The sequence below is a fragment of the Salvia hispanica genome, chromosome 1 (genome assembly GCF_023119035.1).
Source record: "Salvia hispanica cultivar TCC Black 2014 chromosome 1, UniMelb_Shisp_WGS_1.0, whole genome shotgun sequence".
NCBI lineage: Eukaryota > Viridiplantae > Streptophyta > Magnoliopsida > Lamiales > Lamiaceae > Salvia > Salvia hispanica.
In genome coordinates this window covers 1,209,513-1,225,861 of record NC_062965.1, presented here as the reverse complement: position 1 = coordinate 1,225,861, position 16,349 = coordinate 1,209,513, and the positions used below count along the sequence as shown (strand labels likewise).

Below are 16,349 nucleotides of genomic sequence, written 5' to 3'. Positions count from 1 at the left end.
TTTAAAATAGAAACTTTCTATTTTATGAAATATATTCTACAATCTACTAGCACAAATTCCACAACATTTTATGTTTCTCTGTGTTACTTTACACATTTTTTCTCGTTCTCTCTCTTACTTGATTGATTTTCTATTAAAACTCGTAGCGCTTTCAAAGTTTCTATTGTTAAGAAATGAACGGAGTATGAACTTTGTGATTTTCAATTGATTTTCGGAGCTGCAAAATGAACCAAAGTAGAAAATGAAAAAGATTGAAAGATAAAGTGAGAATAAAGTAAGAGAAAGTAAAGTAAATGAGAAGTAATATGCTGATTTTTACTGAAAAGAAAAATAACTCTATTATCATGGAACGTATCTAAACAGAAAATGACTCTATAATGGAACAGAGGGAGCGTGAGACTAATACTAAGGTCTAAGAGTTTATTTTTATCAAAAGTAGAAGTATAACATTTAATTTGGAATATCTCAACCAAGAATATAATTTGAATACCATTTTTATTACTTTTATAACTCCACTAGTGCTTAAAGAAATTCTATCTTAAATAATAGAATAGGTGAATTAATGATTGTTTATTATACACGGCAAATATAAAAGACCACTTCATAAGACAAGAACACCGCCCATAGAAAGAGATGATAAGTGACTAAGAAGTCAAATTTTCATGTGTTTAATTAATAATTAGAATATAGTATCATATACATGTCAGAAGTCAGCATAATTAGTTTTTAATTAAGTGGTTATGAATATATAAGGGCCCACACATGATTTTCTATCACAAGCTTGGATATTGACATCCACTTATATAAAATGAGCTTTGTAATTATTGTACTTGTGATAATAGGAATTTTATATACGTTTTGTTGCATGAATTTAAAAATATTCTGGTAGGGCCCATAAGTAATAGAAAAAAAAATATATTTTGCACTAATATTTTAAATCTAGTAAGTGGATTTATCTTCCTAACTATGAACTTAGAACTTTATTGTGTACATAATGATTTTAATGCTCGTAGCTAGAGATGCCCAAGGTTTTCGGTTCCGGCGGTTAACCGCGGAATTGTAACCGCCATATTTTGAACCATGGGCCGGTTCTGGTTTCAAATTTTACGAACCGGGTTCCGGACGGTTCCAAACCGGAACCATGAAAAACCGTGAAACCGAGCCCGAACCACGAAAAACCGCCAGAAACTAGCGGTTCAGAACCGTGAAAACCCATAAAAGATCGCCGAAAAACCGGCGGTTCGGAACCGTGAAAACCGTCAGTTTGGAACTGACGGTTTTCGAACCGAAACCGGAACCGTGAAATAGCCTCACGGTTCGGTTCCAGTTCCACATTTCCTGAAACCGAAATTCTGAACCGGAACCGCCGGTTTACGAACCGTGGGCATATCTACTCATAGCTCTCATATAGTCTACATTACCTATTTATTTTAATTTATAGGAGTACTCAAATGAAAATTTGATTTGTTTATCATTCATTTATTTTCAATCATAGATAAATGAACAAATCAATCTTTAATTTTTATGAATTTTATAAAATTAATGATATCAACAAGAAACATTATGAGACTATTCAAGTCCACCGTGATGTAGCCTTTAAATTTTCTATTTATTTATCCATAGAAAAACAAGAAACATCATGGAAACTGCAGATATAGATCTAAAACACAGTAGAGTTTAAGTATTTTCACTTGTAACAATTCAATCAGAGTTATATCAGCAATCCTACCCCTTTGATCAGCATAGTAATAATGCAAAATCCATTCAAGAGAGAGAGCTCTCACTTTCAATCACTGTCAATTAAACTAGTCCTCATATATCTAGCAACAAGATCCATTGGTATATGCTACAAGTTGAAATTTATTTGCTCTTTTTAGATTCTTTGGCATAATCATTTACCAGACCTTCGACGTCCTTCCAGAAAAGGCCCTCTACCAAGACTCCATCCTTGGTGAACCTACAAAAGTATATAAGCAATATTAGCATCAAGAATGTGGTCGTTCGTGGCTGGGGGAAAGTCGAGAGATTACCACTTAGTCACGCTTTTGGTGAATTCAACTGGTGGCTTTGCAGATATCGACTGGGGGTCTGCGCTGGCTATTGTGAGTGTATACATGTCCGAGAATCTTGGCATCTTAGAAGTTACTACTAACCCGGTAGAGTTGAAAGAATCCTGTCGAAACAATTCAGCAGATAAGATTCAGTTTTCTCTCTATATGAAAAAAGATCAAGTAGATAATCATGGTTTATGAATTCTTTATTCATAACCTAATTCTAAAATAAGAATTTGATTCTGAATGATAGCAGAGTGAAACACAGACACAGAAGTACGTCTGAATACAAAAATTTCTCAACCTGGTCCCGGCACCTAGATAGTGTTAGTAATAAAAATCGAACATTCATGGAATCGTGAGAGACTTGATGTGCCTTTCAATTTATGGATAACCATAAACAGCTAAGATAAGAAGACAACATGAATAACTGAAAGCCTTAACAACTTCCATATTAATACATCCTCTCGAGCTCTCAAAAAAGGTCAAAATAAAATTAACCTAAGTTTTTAATAGTCAAAATGGGGACTAGAAACGACATAATCTTGAGCACTCAAAAATATAGCATTGAGATTCAAATTCTAAGAAATATTAAAAGTGAAATGTGCAACCCATGTCAGCTGATACATGACAAAAAAACTCATCCAAGATCTCACAAACCTAATACGACCAGTTTGCTATGCAAACCTCAGGTTCTAGGCCTGGTAATCCGGATAGTAAGAGAGTGTAAACATTATAACTACAAACTTTTATGTGTAAGGAATCTCAACAATCCCATATCGTCTAACTATTTACGTACAGTTTCCCCAGTTTGACATTATCTTTTGCTCTGGTAACGATTACACCACATATATTATGAAGCAAGTATAACAAGTGAAATCTAGTATTCGAAGCAAATATAAAAAATTAAATGTGGGATGAAATTGCCACTTGGAATGTACTTATACACATATGCAGGATAAACCAAGTTGAGACCAAAGGCCAGCATTTTCCTTTACAAAATCTCATAGTTGATTAAAGCAACTAATATTAAAAAAACTGAATATTCCCATGCTCTGGCTATGTATATCAAACCATATTTAGAACTCGACATTAGCCTATGTGATACAAAGAAAAGTTCATTTGCTTCCAGGAACATGAGGCAATCTCACTATTTAGTTTAAAATAAAATTTCAATGTGATGCAAAGACATTTTAAGTGATGGATCTTGCTATAATGAAGCTCTACCACTGATATCAAGAATATTCTAAGTGACTAAGTGTATAATGAAGACAAAGATAAAAAACAATCATTTCTAGAAAAATAGCAAATGGCCCATTTTAATAGCAAAAGACCAAGAATGCTCTCTAGATAAAATATCAACATTACAAATAAAAAAAACCACTTTTATCATTCACATGCTTCAGGATAAGCAAAAGAACATAAACAGGTAAAAGATCAAAACATAATTTTGAAGACCAATGCCAAATGTTTAACATCATTTTTACATGAAGCAACAAGTGTTGAGAGTGCAAGCAGGTGATCGTAATTTGTTCAAAAATGAAGAAACACATCAAGAAACCAAATGGCAAACATAACTCACATCATGCCAAAAACAACTCTGTCAGATATTCAACCAGTACTAATTTAAAAACAAAACAAGAAAAGATTACAATTTGGAATACTAATCATTGTTATGTGGTACTTCAAATCCCATAGAATGAAAAGCAAACTGAATTAAGCATATAAAGTCCATAACAGAGAAAAAAGGTTAGAACTTACAGGTGGAGGATAGGTGAATAGAATTGCATTCTTTTGCTTCAGGTTTATAATCAGTTGCAATATCCCATTGAACAAAACATACTTGCCAATGTCAAGGATCAAACAAACAAAACAGTTTTCTAACACAGATAAATGAATCCTCAAATGATAAAATTCCTTCATGTTTTTTGCTTAATTACATATATTTAAATGCAAAGGTACCAAAAAATGTTTTTTCCATCTCAGTGATTATAGAAATGCTCTATCAAATTATCAATCCCCAATTGCAAACAAAAAAATCTTTGAGCTTAACAAATTAGGCAAATGAGAAAGGATATAAAACGATGCAACCGATGAGGAAGTTCTGGTTCTCGGGGAACTTCTTGTTGTAAAACTGGGCGAAGACGGCAATAACAATGATGATCGCCCCAATCAGCAACCGAATGTTACTCATCCTCACATCTTCGGGATAGCCTTTGCTCGTCACGATCTACAACCGATGAAAACCAGGCAAATCGAAGTCAATTCCGAATCAAATCATTCAAAAACGACGCAAAATCTAAAATTGCGATAAAATCCCCAAAATTGATCGTGAAAATTCGTGAAATTGGCAAACCTCAGTGACGGATTCATCGAGGAGGTGTTTGATGGAATTGTGATCGAGTAGATTGGCCTTCTTAGGGGTCTTGTTGGCTGGATTTTCCACTTTCTTCTCCTGCATCCTCTCTGATTTCTGGATTTAGGGTTTATTGTCTGAAACTGAAAATGAATTGATTCTTCAGTTACAGTGTGAGTGATGGAAGAAAGAGACGACATTTACACTATTGTGTATTGTTAATTTGTCATAATTGGGCTGGGCTTTATCCGGGTCGGCCCGATTGGGATTGAAATGGGCTGGGCTTAAGGAAAATTATAAGTACTCCCCGTTCCACATTAATTGTCCACTTTTGCCATTTTCTTCCGTCCTTCCACTTCCACTTTTTACTATAAATGATAATAGGTCTCACGTTCCATTAACTTATTTCACTCATATTTTATTATAAAACTAATACTCCTTCCATTCCACTTTAGGAGTCCCAGTTTACTAACTTATTTCACTCATATTTTACTATTCCCTCAGTCCATGAAATATTGTCCGTATGTAAAAAGTTGTCAACTTTGTTTTTTTTTCTTTTCTTTTTGTTTGTTTCCTATTTTTGGTGAATAGACCTCTCTTTCCGCTAACTCTTTACACTCATATTCTATTATAAAACTAATATATAAATATGGGACCCTCATTCTCCTAACTTTTTCAACTCACTTTTCTTCATATTTCTTAAAACTCGTGCCAAGTCAAACTTGGACAATATTTCATAGACGGAGGAAGTATAAGTTATTATTAATACGATTTACTTAAAATGAGACATAAGAATACAAGCATAATAACATGGGACAAATTTGCTTATAATGAGACATAAGAATACAAGCGTAATAACATGGGACAAATGGAATATTTTATAAGTTATTGTTAAAGAGACCATATGAATTTGAAAAAGAGAATGCCAGCCTTTAATAGCACCCATTGGACGCCCTGGACAAGTTTTTCCTTGAGCAAGAAAGGAAGAGCAGCTGCAAGCACGCTTTGTGCGATTTTTGTGCTCAGCCCTTTGTAGAAACCGTACCAACCTTCGTAGCGTATCATCTTGTCGATAGCATCCACCGTGCCTATACATTGTCAAATATAAGAGTTATCTGACCTATAATGTGCTGTTTTTTTATCATATTTTGTCTTATCTCATCTTCCCTATCAAACGATCCTTAAGTCAATTTCTATGTGAATGTTGGATATATATGTTTCTCATGCAAGTGACAAAACAAAAAAAATTCATAACAAATTAACCTTTGTATCGATGTCTTTCGACTTCAACTGTTTGCTTTGCTTGAAGTCGTGACTGCGATATAATAGACCTCAAGTAATGTTAAAATATTGGAAGGAAACAGCATGCTAAATTCTAATGAATATTCTCATGTGTCCCACTTTAGTTGAAAAGAAATGCTACCTAACTCGTAAAACAACATTGCATAAAATCTCGTTCTGAAAAAGAAAACTAAGCTCACCTGAATGGGTTGATTAAAATGAAATACGACTCAACTTCAATGGTATAACAGGATGTCAGCAGAGTATTTGCAATCACTACATAAGAATATATAGGTGTTACCTTGATAACAAGAAGAGGATACGTCATAACTGTAGCTCCAAGGTTTGCCAAAGTTTCCAGCAAAAAAATCTAACCATGATGATGTAGTAATGTTTAAGACCAAATACTCCCTCCGGCCCACAAGAGTATGCACTCTTTCATTTTCAGTTAGTTCGTCCCACATGAGTATGCACTTTCTTTTTGGAAACTCTTTTATCTCTAATGAGGTGAGACCCATTCTCCACTGACCAATAATTAATTACTTTTTCTCTTTATCACTATCTTACTTTATCAATTACGCATTAAAATTCGTGCCCAAATAAAAGTGCATACTCTTGTGGGACAGAGAGAGTAGCAAAATACTCCCTTTGTCCGGCAATAGGAGTCTTAGTATTTTCCGACATAGATTTTAAGAAATGTAAGTAACCTGAGCTGAAAATTTTAATAAAATGTGGCTCACTTACATAAATTAATGGAACGTGAGACTTATATATACCATTTAGTAAAAGTGAAATGTGACCTCTATTAGGATACAACCCGAAATGACAAAATGACAAAATGTGAGAGATATGAAAAATTACCTCAAGGCTAGTGGCGTCACGGTTATGCTTATCGCTTGAAAGCCGCTTTCGCTTCTTCAGCTCCTTCAAGAGAGGCTCATACAACATAAACTGTATAGAAGGTTTGGTTACCTGAGACACCAAGCATTATCAATAAATTCCTTAGCCAAAACACCTAAATTTAGAGTAACTTTGCACATACCATGATAAGTGTAGGCAAAGCACCTCTCCAAAATCCCAAGACTCCCCTCTCACCATAGACTTCTTGAATCTGAGGATAAGAACATATATGAAGCCAAGTCTGTCTAAATTCATTTTATGTCATTGCTGGAAAAACCATAAATTTTTATCAAATATGAATGTGCCCTATAAAATCTAAAAATCAGTCATAAAAATTAGAATTTTAACAATTTTCTCATGACAAAAACTTCCAATTTTCATTTTGTAATATGTCATTGATTCGACGCACACGTCTTTCAAATTGATGACATGGTTGAGTTATTTGATACTAGTAAAAATGATAACATTCACAAGCAATCACGTATTCGTAGAATTATTCAGATGGATTTCATACAATATTTAACCCAAATTAAGCGTTCACATTCATAGTTTTTACGACCGAGTTTTAAAGTCGTGGAACAAACTAGAATTTGATCAAAATACATAGTTTTTCTGGCAATTTCCCCTAAAAGTAATAAAGATCACTAAAATTTGAAGGGTACTAAGGAAGTGAGGATAAAAGAGACTTATGTGAGAGAGTTGTACCAACTTTTATCAAACTGAATACTACTAAAAAACTTATTAATCAAACAACTACAATAACAAAAAAGAGGTAAAGAAACTTATGAGAAACAACATAAAAACTATCATCCACCTATTTGGATTCAGATAATCAACCACAGAAGAATTTACAGTCTAAGCCAAAGAAGTAATTCCAATATAGAGATTGAAACTGTGCACCTACCGCAAGGTTAATACCAAAGGGAGGAGGTTCGTCTTCAGAAGGAATCACATCCTCGGGAGACAGCAAATCTGTATGATTCAGTTGGTTTTTCTTTGTGTGAGTCTGCAGTTTTTACCAAGAACAGGCATAAGGGTAAACGGTCGATATTGTCCCATTGTTTGAAGCGTTAAGGATAAAGGATGAATCATGACCTGCATGCGAGTCACGACCAGCGAAATAGGATTCGTCAACAGCGCACTTACACACCTGTTAATGGAAAGTTTTAATTGTCATCAGTCGCCTTATGCAAAATGAAATCTACATCCAAATACAACAAGGGAAAGAGTCTATATTACCCAGCCAGAGCAGTGGTCTCAGCCTTGTTCCTGAATTTCTGATAGAAATAATTGTGAACACCCTGTAAAATATGAGTAGCAATTACATAAGAGCCATAGTGATACACAGCTATGTGTTGTGCTGCTTTTGCAGACATCTTATGGAGATAAACGGACCACCCGCCTTCAACTCTGTATCACATACAACAAGAGAAAAGAAGAGCATTTCCCCACCCAGCTTATCACCGTTCTCTCCCTGCCCCTTCCCTGGACTACCATACTGCCGCACTCATTGGCAGCGCCACGCTGCATTCGGATACCCCACTGGCAAGAGCCTTGATCACCCCAAACACGACCTTGTGTGAATGATACTATTTTTGTGAACTTTGTTTATTAAACATTAAGGTTCCACTACTACTACTACTACTATAACTTCCACTATCAATTGACACTATCTCAATTACATTTTGTTCGCTCATACTTTATCAATATTGTATTAAAATTGGTAAAGTCCCCAAAGTGATGAAATAGTGAGTATGTAATCCTAAAAAGAGTATACCTAATTCCTACAGCCATAAATAGTTACTCCTATACTTTCACTCGAAATGGTAGGTAATTCCAACTTTCTACTAATTCATTTCACTCACATTCCATTATATTTTTCAAATCGCATTTCTTAAAATTCGTGTCTACGACTCCTAATTGTGGCCGGTGTGAGCAATTCCCAAAGTTAATCACCAATTCACCACAATTCTATCAAAAAATGCAATAAAAACAGTTGAAAAACTGACCTCAGACGTCACAACTTTCTACTAATTCATTTCACTAACATTCCATTATATTTTTCAAATCGCATTTCTTAAAATTCGTGTCTACGACTCCTAATTGTGGCCGGAGTGAGCAATTCCCAAAGCTAATCACCAATTCGCACAATTCTATCAAAAAATGCAATAAAAACAGTTGAAAAACCGGCCTCAGACGTCACAACTTTCTACTAATTCATTTCACTAACATTCCATTATATTTTTCAAATCGCATTTCTTAAAATCCGTGTCTACGACTCCTAGTTGTGGCCGGAGTGAGCAATTCCCAAAGCTAATCCACCAATTCGCCACAATTCTATCAAAAAATGCAGTAAAAGCAGTCGAAAACTGACCTCAGACGTCACAATGCCGACGAGCGACGGAGCGAATCCTCCATAGAGCCGCTCCCACCCTTCCTGCTCTACAATCTGCACATGATTCCATAATCCAGAAAGTGAAGCATTAGATCAACACTAAAATTTAGAAATCAGACCAAAGGAGAGAGAGATTACATGATACATTTGTTCCAAAGCCCCAAATTTCCTCCTCACATTCCGATCCCTCTCTATTTGTTGCCGAGTATTTACCTAACAAAACGAAATATCATATCATCAACAATTTACAGCTGGAATTGAAAGCGGTGAAAATGAAAAAACAAAAATTCGTTACAGTTTGGAGAGGATATGTGACGAGCTGAGCGATAAATCCACCGCCGGCGCCGACTAGGCCGTCGATCAGAGCTTCGGGGTCGGACATAGCTCCAAAAATCTGGAGAGGTGCTGAAATTGGGGAATGGAAGAGAGAGGAAACCAGATCTGAAGTGAGAAAAGAATAAAAAATGAGTAGAACTCATGATCTGTGTGTTTGAATGTTGTGAATAAAAAATTCAGAATTTCACAGTGGAAGTCCACAGAGACTCCACTACTGCAATGATGCATATATATATGCGCATTATAGCAAGACGAAAACACTAGTGCGCTTCGCCTTCCCCTCCTCCGCCACTTCCGCCGTCTCCTTTGAGCCTCCCACCTCTTCAGCCAACGGAGCTCATTGGCGGGCACGAGTTATGTTCTAAGATAATAAAAACATTTAATAAATGGATAAGAGCATGAATAACCCTGGCCTGGATTTGGGCCGCAAGTCTCCTCCACGTCATCATTCCCTCAAATTAGGGGTTCCAGGCCACAACTCATCTAACACCGCAGGCCACAACTCGGGCCACAACTCAGGCCACAACTATTCATCTGCACTATTCACAACATATTTTAATCGTAAAATAGAATACGTTGAACAATTAAAACCGAGAAAATTCATTGTTCAGTCGGAAAATAGAAAATTACAACATTGAAATTTAAAAATTCGAAAAAAAAAAAATTTAAAACATAAGTCAATTGCGGTTCCAAATTTCTTCAATTAGATCCGCTTGGAGGCGTGTGTGTTGATCTTCTTGGCGCATTGCCGCTGAACGGGCCATGACATTGCGCACGTCGGGAGGAACACCTTGCACGATCGGATCGGTGACAGTGTAGCTACTGCTGGCGCTGACGAGCGGATCGTCGCTCCAGTCAGTGGCGTTGTCTCCCTCGTCCTCAACGATCATGTTATGCATTATGATACATGCATACATGATGTCGGCGATTAGCGGACGGTGCCAACCACGGGCCGGTCCCTTCACTATAGCCCAACGTGATTGGAGAACTCCAAATGCGCGCTCCACATCTTTCCGAGCCGCCTCTTGCTTTTTGGCAAACAACTTCCTCCTATCCGTAGTCGGACATGTGATGGTCTTCACGAACACGGGCCATCTAGGGTAGATCCCGTCTGCCAGATAGTACCCCATAGTGTACCGACGGTGGTTGGCCGTGAACTCTACGGTAGGCGCTCGCCCGGCACACAAGTCGTTGAACAATGGAGACCCGTTCAACACATTGAGGTCGTTGTTCGACCCAGCGACTCCAAAGTAGGCATGCCAGATCCACAACCGTTGGTCGGCAACGGCCTCCAACACAATCGTTGGATGCGAGCCCTTGTGCCCGCTAGTGAATGCTCCTCTCCAAGCCATTGGACAATTCTTCCACGGCCAGTGCATACAGTCGATGCTGCCCAGCATCCCCGGGAAGCCGTGCCTCTCCTCGTGCATTCGCACCAATCTGCGAACATCGTCGGACGTTGGCTTTCTCAAGTATGTGTCCTTGAATGCTTCGATCACTGCCCGACAGAATTTGGCTAGGCAAGCGCGTCCAGTATGCTCGCTCACATGGAGGTACTCATCAAACATATCTGCAGCTGTTCCGTAAGCGAGTTGGCGGAGGGCGGATGTGCATTTCTGTAAAGTCGATATACTTTGCCGCCCGACAGCATCGAAGGTTTGCATAAAGTACGCGTCACGAGCCACAACTGCGTTGACAATGCGCAAGAACACATTCCTCCGCATCCGGAACCGGCGACGGAACATCTGATCACTCCATCGAGGATCTGCAGAGAAATAATCCATGAAAAGCCGCAAACCAGCTTGTTCACGGTCTCGGTGGATATACATCCGAGTACGCGGTACCCGGTCGTGTTGCTCGTTCCACGCTTGGATAGCAGCTTGATAGCGTTCCACCTCGTTGTTGATTTCTTCTTGGATTGCGGGCATCGCCGTCTCTAACATTCGAGCCATTTGAGCTTCGATTGCTCGTTGGCCTTCACGCCGAGGATTCATTTTTCGAATTTTATGGTGAGTGAGAGGGAATGAAGTTGAAGTGATTTGAAAATGGATGGAAGAGTGATATTTATATACTCCCTCCGTCCCGGAGTATTAGACTCACTTCTTTTGGGCACATGATTTAAGGAATTGATATTTAAATAGTTAAAGTGGAGAGAGTAAAGTATGAGAGAGGGAAAAAAGTAGAGGAGAGAAGAGAGAAAAAAGTAGGTGGAGAATAAAATAAGATAGATGCTTTTTGCTAAAAAAGGAAATGAGTCTAATATGTTGGGACATCCCAAAAGGAAAGTTGGTCTAATACCTTGGGACGGAGGGAGTATTAATTTTCGAATTTTTAAAAAAAAAATAAAAAAAAAATCGGAGGGACTTGCGGCCCGGCCCGAACGCAAATAACGCCGGGATGGGCCACAACCGATGCGGCCCGGGCACGCATATCGCCGGCCTGGACGTGACGGAGGGAGAGGCCCCGGGACGCAACCTCAGGGACCGGCCTGGGCCGTGCCGCTCTCCCCTCCAACGCTAAACACGGGCCGGGACTCGCGAGTTGCGGCCCGGCCCAGCGCGTTATTCATGCTCTAATATATACTCCCTCCCTCCACGAATAGGAGTCCCATTTCTATCCGGCACGGGTTTTAAGAAATGTTAAGAAAAGTGAGTGGGAGAAAGTTAGTGGAATAGGGGTCCCACTTGTATATAATAGTTTTAAATGATATGTGAGTGGAATGAGTTGGTGGAATGTGGAGTCTTTTTACTATTTAAGGTAATTATGAACCGGGACTCCTATTTGTGGACAGACCAAAATGGAAAAACGGGACTCCTATTCGTGGACGGAGGGAGTAGTCATTTAAAAAAAAATATTATATACTCCCTCCGTCCCGGCTAAGATGACACATTGCTTAGCCGGTACGGGTTTTAGGAGTTATTGGTTAAAGTGTTTAATTGGAGAGATAAAATGTGGTGTAAGTAGTACAGTAGAGAGATAAAGAAAGATGAATATTTTAATAGGAGTGAGAAAAAGTGGTTGAGTGTATTAATTGGAGAGAGAAGATTTCTAAAAAAGGAAATGTGTCATCTTAGTTGGGACAAACTGAAAAGAAAAACGTGTCATCTTAAGCGGAATGGAGGGAGTATATCTTATGAATTAGTAGTACCATATTCGCCCCTCCGTTTGCCCCGACGTCGCTCCGAAAATAAAAAAAGTATTTTCACCTTAAACCAACCTACTAATATATATTTCGCCCCCTCCATTTGTAAATCCTGGATCCGCCACTGCTTGAATATGAGGTTAAGAACATAAATGAAGCTGAGCATGAATTTGGTCATTGTGGAAGATAAATATATTCTTAATAGAATATAAAACTTATAAGGGTAAATTCCCCATAGTAAAATTTACAGGCCAAGCTAAAGCAAAGTAAAGTAAAACAACAAAAAAGGAAGTAACTTGAACTAAGGGCAAATTGTCAAGAAAACATGAAATTTGGTTGTCACAAGTTCAAAAATCAACCAAGAAAATCATGAAGTTATGATTGTTCTCAATCATCCTATAATGAAATATTTTGATCACCTACATTTAATATATTGTTCAACCAAACGATGTCGTTCTTTTTATAAATAAACGACATTATTTAATTTATCGGCTATACATCCACGTTTGATTTATCGATTGTCATATGAGACACAATTTCACAAAAGAAAATTCACTATGCAATAATTGAGACAAACCCATAACTTCGAAATAGTGTTTTTTTTTCTCTAATGAATTTTCAAGGTCGTGGGACATATCAAAATTTAGAGTAATCCACGAGGCAAGACCGCTACGCATTTTGTAATTAAAAAATTACACAAATTACCGTTAGATTACATGTTAGTCGCTCAACTCTTTTTGAATTTATAAAAAGAGATTGTATTTTAATTTTTAAAGTTTTAGTCAAAATTATAATGATCTCAAGCTTATGTATCATAAGCATGTCGATTTGTTTTAGTATTTTCAGATAATTAATCGTTACAAAATGTTTGAGATATCTTGGGCTCTAATGGACTTTGATTTGGATGGTCCAAATACTATAAAATAGTATCCATGAATTGTCTCCAAATTAACTATAGCTTATTGGGCTTTTTGAGTCAACTCAGTTCATTGACATTAATATTTGGATTCTCTAACTTGGGCCAAAAACTCTAACTGATTTGGGGCCTCCAATTTGAATACGTAATAATTTAAAAATATTATACTTCCTCTTTTCCTAAAAATTTGTGACTTATTTCCATTTTAATTCATCTCTAAAAATTTATCACCTTTCACTTTTACCATTTTTATAATAGATCTCACATTCCACTAACTCATTTCACTCATATTTTAATATAAAATTAATATATAAAAGTAAGATCCACGTGCCAATAACATTTTCAACACACTTTCTATTACAGTGCTATCATTTATGAAAAATATAGCTAGAATTTGATGGTTTGAGACATGACCAAGAATATTCTATTTTAAACAAAATAACATCATAAATAGTCCAAACCAAATAGCCCAATAATTTAATACTCACTTCATCCAGAAAAAATAGTCTCATTTTTCATATTGATTGATTCATTGAAATTAGTCGTAGTTTTCTATTTATGAAAACTTTATCACCGTTTTTCACTTTCTCTCTTTTGTTACCGATTGCATATTAAAGCTCACGTCGCCTATAACTAACTATTTTTATGGAGGGAAAGAATTCTTTCTCTCCTACTATACCGATTGCGCAATAAAAATCTTATCGTCAATAGAAAAACTATTTTTTTGTATTTCTATAAAACACTTCTCAAATCTAACCAACATTACTTTTTCGAATATTAACTAAATGTCACTTATAGTGCGTGAGGAGTGTACGAGAGTTTCCAAGTCACAAAACAAATCCTGTCCCATAAAATAGAATCAACTTTGTAGATAGTTTTCTTATCACATCAACCTCAAGTTTCCAAATATTTTGACATGACACCATTTCATAACTTTTGCCTCTCATAATTCTCAATGTGGAACCTCATACCATATGCTGTTCAATGCATTTCTCCTAAAAATAATTCCAACTTGATATTTTATACTAAACCATCATAAAAAGAAACATGAATAGCACAACACTATTTATAATATTCATGAACCTAACATAAAATGAGGAGTGAAGAGGTGAAATGTTCTGAATTCTTGCCAATTGTATATATGTTCATGACCTCATGCCTTTTGGAAACTTTTGATTAGATTAGAATATTATTATTCAAAAAAAAACCAATTTTACTTGATTTCACTCTAATACTGGAATTTTACTTTCCACCACAACCCTTAAATACGGTAAACCATATATCTTCTTATTTACTAATTGGATATATAAATTTCAAATTTCATTTTATTATGATGACTCAAACATAATATCTTTGATATTAATTAGACATTAACCACTCTACTACTGGATAAACCCATAAAATGAAAAAAAGGATGTAATTGCATATAGGACATATCATATCACTTTTTAATCAATTTGTTATCAGTTGCATTTTAGGATAATAAAATGAAAGTTTATAAGGTTAAATGTATTTTGTTCCTCTTATACTATACTTATTAGTATAGTATAAATTAAGACAATATATATCGACTTGTCTTTTCAAATTAAATCTCAACTTAACTTTTAAGATTCGATATACTCCTAATAAGCAGGATAATACTTTTTAAAAAAAATTCCCAGATAGAATTGAGTTGGAACTTGGACGTGTTTACTTAATTAGTGTCACTTTTATCACTGATCTTATCAAGAATTTAATCCAAAACTACTATATACATTTGTAAATGTAAAAATAGTTGAGATGACAACATATTCGAGGGATGACGATATTAATTGATCAGCATATTTGATTAATTATAGCTCTAATCTAATCTAACTCAAAGTTAAATCCAACTTGATATTATCACTACAACAAAACTAATTGTAAAAGTGATTTTTAATACTATTAAGGACACTAATTTGTGTATCTAATTATACAATCAACAATTTATAATATGTCATTCGTGTTAGTGTTTCAACCAAAATTAGGGACATAAATAAAAGCGTCATATAACAGCAAAAGATTAAGATTTTTTTTATAACAAAAATAAAAATTAACCGTATGTTTAGGGACGCTTTCTTTTGCATCCTAAATTATGGTTAATTTTCAAAAACTTAGTAATTGTGTCTCAATTTTTTTTGTCCCTAAAAGATAATTTTTTTTTAGTGTATAATTACAAAGAAGTTGAAAAACAGTTCGATTATATCGTCACAAATAATTTAGAACAAAATTAAAACAAAATGTTTCGGGTCATGAGAATCTAGAGCTATTTTATGTCATTTGTTTGTGAAGATTATCACTAAATTAAACTGATCTTGGTGCAGTAGGATTTTTAATTCAATTATTGGGCGTCAAGCGACAAAATATATAATTGTTTAGTGTAATATGCTTTAGAAATTCGTCATACTCATATATGTCACACTAAATTTAGAATATTGCTAGTGTATTATTCTTCTACGACTTAATTTTCATTAGGTTCTTGACAATATTATTTTTGTTTATTTTCATTGAAGAATATTACTAATAGTTGGTAGGTACATAGTTATTTTGAATCAAATACTATATCTCTACTATTTTTATTTAAATAAATCTTGTTTAATTTGTTTACTTAATTTGTTGGACTAGGGATTTTCTTGAAATCAATTCATTTTAAAATTTACATATTAGTATTAAGATTAAAAAGTCCAGTTTTGGATGAGAGGGTAGAGCTTAAATAATTATGCGTTAATTTATATAATTTTGAATACTGCCAAAGATTAAAAAATTAAAATATGCTTTCACAATTTAGAGCAAACAATATTATCAAATATTTTTCGAAGCACATACAGAGGATTTTGGCAGGTTGCATTAATCAACCAGAAATCTATCATGCGAACTTTATTTTAATATTTTTCCAACTGCTCAAACTGCCAAAAGTTCCATTTTCAGGTCAACATAGTATTGAATAATATTTT

At 35.5% G+C, this 16,349-nt stretch overlaps 3 protein-coding genes across 6 annotated transcripts; all 3 read right to left on the bottom strand.

Annotated features, from left to right (window-relative positions):
* Window positions 1–1,671: 1,671 nt before the first annotated feature.
* On the bottom strand, window positions 1,672–4,597 carry LOC125213269 (signal peptidase complex subunit 2-like). Its single transcript, XM_048113719.1, has 5 exons — window positions 4,408–4,597; window positions 4,130–4,281; window positions 3,813–3,894; window positions 2,031–2,173; window positions 1,672–1,957 (listed from the first exon to the last, which is right to left on the bottom strand). Exons 1-5 carry the CDS (start codon window positions 4,510–4,512, stop codon window positions 1,861–1,863), a joined length of 579 nt encoding a protein of 192 aa, XP_047969676.1. The 5' UTR covers window positions 4,513–4,597; the 3' UTR covers window positions 1,672–1,860.
* Window positions 4,598–5,213: 616 nt separating this feature from the next.
* LOC125203940 (peroxisomal nicotinamide adenine dinucleotide carrier-like) lies at window positions 5,214–9,667 on the bottom strand. 4 transcript variants are annotated; one of them, XM_048102463.1, is made up of 12 exons: window positions 9,508–9,667; window positions 9,279–9,424; window positions 9,122–9,196; window positions 8,963–9,037; window positions 7,828–7,889; window positions 7,684–7,738; window positions 7,493–7,594; window positions 6,731–6,799; window positions 6,550–6,660; window positions 5,990–6,058; window positions 5,671–5,722; window positions 5,214–5,495 (listed from the first exon to the last, which is right to left on the bottom strand). In XM_048102463.1, exons 1-12 carry the CDS (start codon window positions 9,545–9,547, stop codon window positions 5,299–5,301), a joined length of 1,053 nt encoding a protein of 350 aa, XP_047958420.1. In that variant the 5' UTR covers window positions 9,548–9,667; the 3' UTR covers window positions 5,214–5,298. The 4 variants fall into 4 exon arrangements, with proteins under 4 accessions (XP_047958420.1, XP_047958437.1, XP_047958429.1 ...); XM_048102480.1 differs by having other exon boundaries at window positions 9,279–9,388; window positions 9,508–9,666; XM_048102472.1 differs by having other exon boundaries at window positions 9,535–9,663.
* Window positions 9,668–9,996: 329 nt separating this feature from the next.
* On the bottom strand, window positions 9,997–11,313 carry LOC125210325 (protein ALP1-like). Its single transcript, XM_048109885.1, has one exon. The coding sequence runs from the start codon at window positions 11,311–11,313 to the stop codon at window positions 9,997–9,999; it is 1,317 nt and encodes a 438-aa protein (XP_047965842.1).
* Between the last annotated feature and the right edge of the window lie 5,036 nt (window positions 11,314–16,349).

What these genes read in the sequence shown, in the direction of transcription:
- LOC125203940 (XM_048102463.1), bottom strand. Translation starts at nt 9,547, where the DNA reads ATGCATCATTGCAGTAGTGGAGTCTCTGTGGACTTCCACT. An exon ending in TCACATATCCTCTCCAAACT is followed by an intron (nt 9,197 to 9,278) that starts GTAACGAATTTT and finishes TCGTTTTGTTAG; the next exon opens with GTAAATACTCGGCAACAAAT. An exon ending in CTTTGGAACAAATGTATCAT is followed by an intron (nt 9,038 to 9,121) that starts GTAATCTCTCTC and finishes AATCATGTGCAG; the next exon opens with ATTGTAGAGCAGGAAGGGTG.
- LOC125213269 (XM_048113719.1), bottom strand. Translation starts at nt 4,512, where the DNA reads ATGCAGGAGAAGAAAGTGGAAAATCCAGCCAACAAGACCCCTAAGAAG. An exon ending in CTCATCGGTTGCATCGTTTT is followed by an intron (nt 3,895 to 4,129) that starts ATATCCTTTCTC and finishes TGACATTGGCAA; the next exon opens with GTATGTTTTGTTCAATGGGA. An exon ending in ACCAAAAGCGTGACTAAGTG is followed by an intron (nt 1,958 to 2,030) that starts GTAATCTCTCGA and finishes ATACTTTTGTAG; the next exon opens with GTTCACCAAGGATGGAGTCT.
- LOC125210325 (XM_048109885.1), bottom strand. Translation starts at nt 11,313, where the DNA reads ATGAATCCTCGGCGTGAAGGCCAACGAGCAATCGAAGCTCAAATGGCT.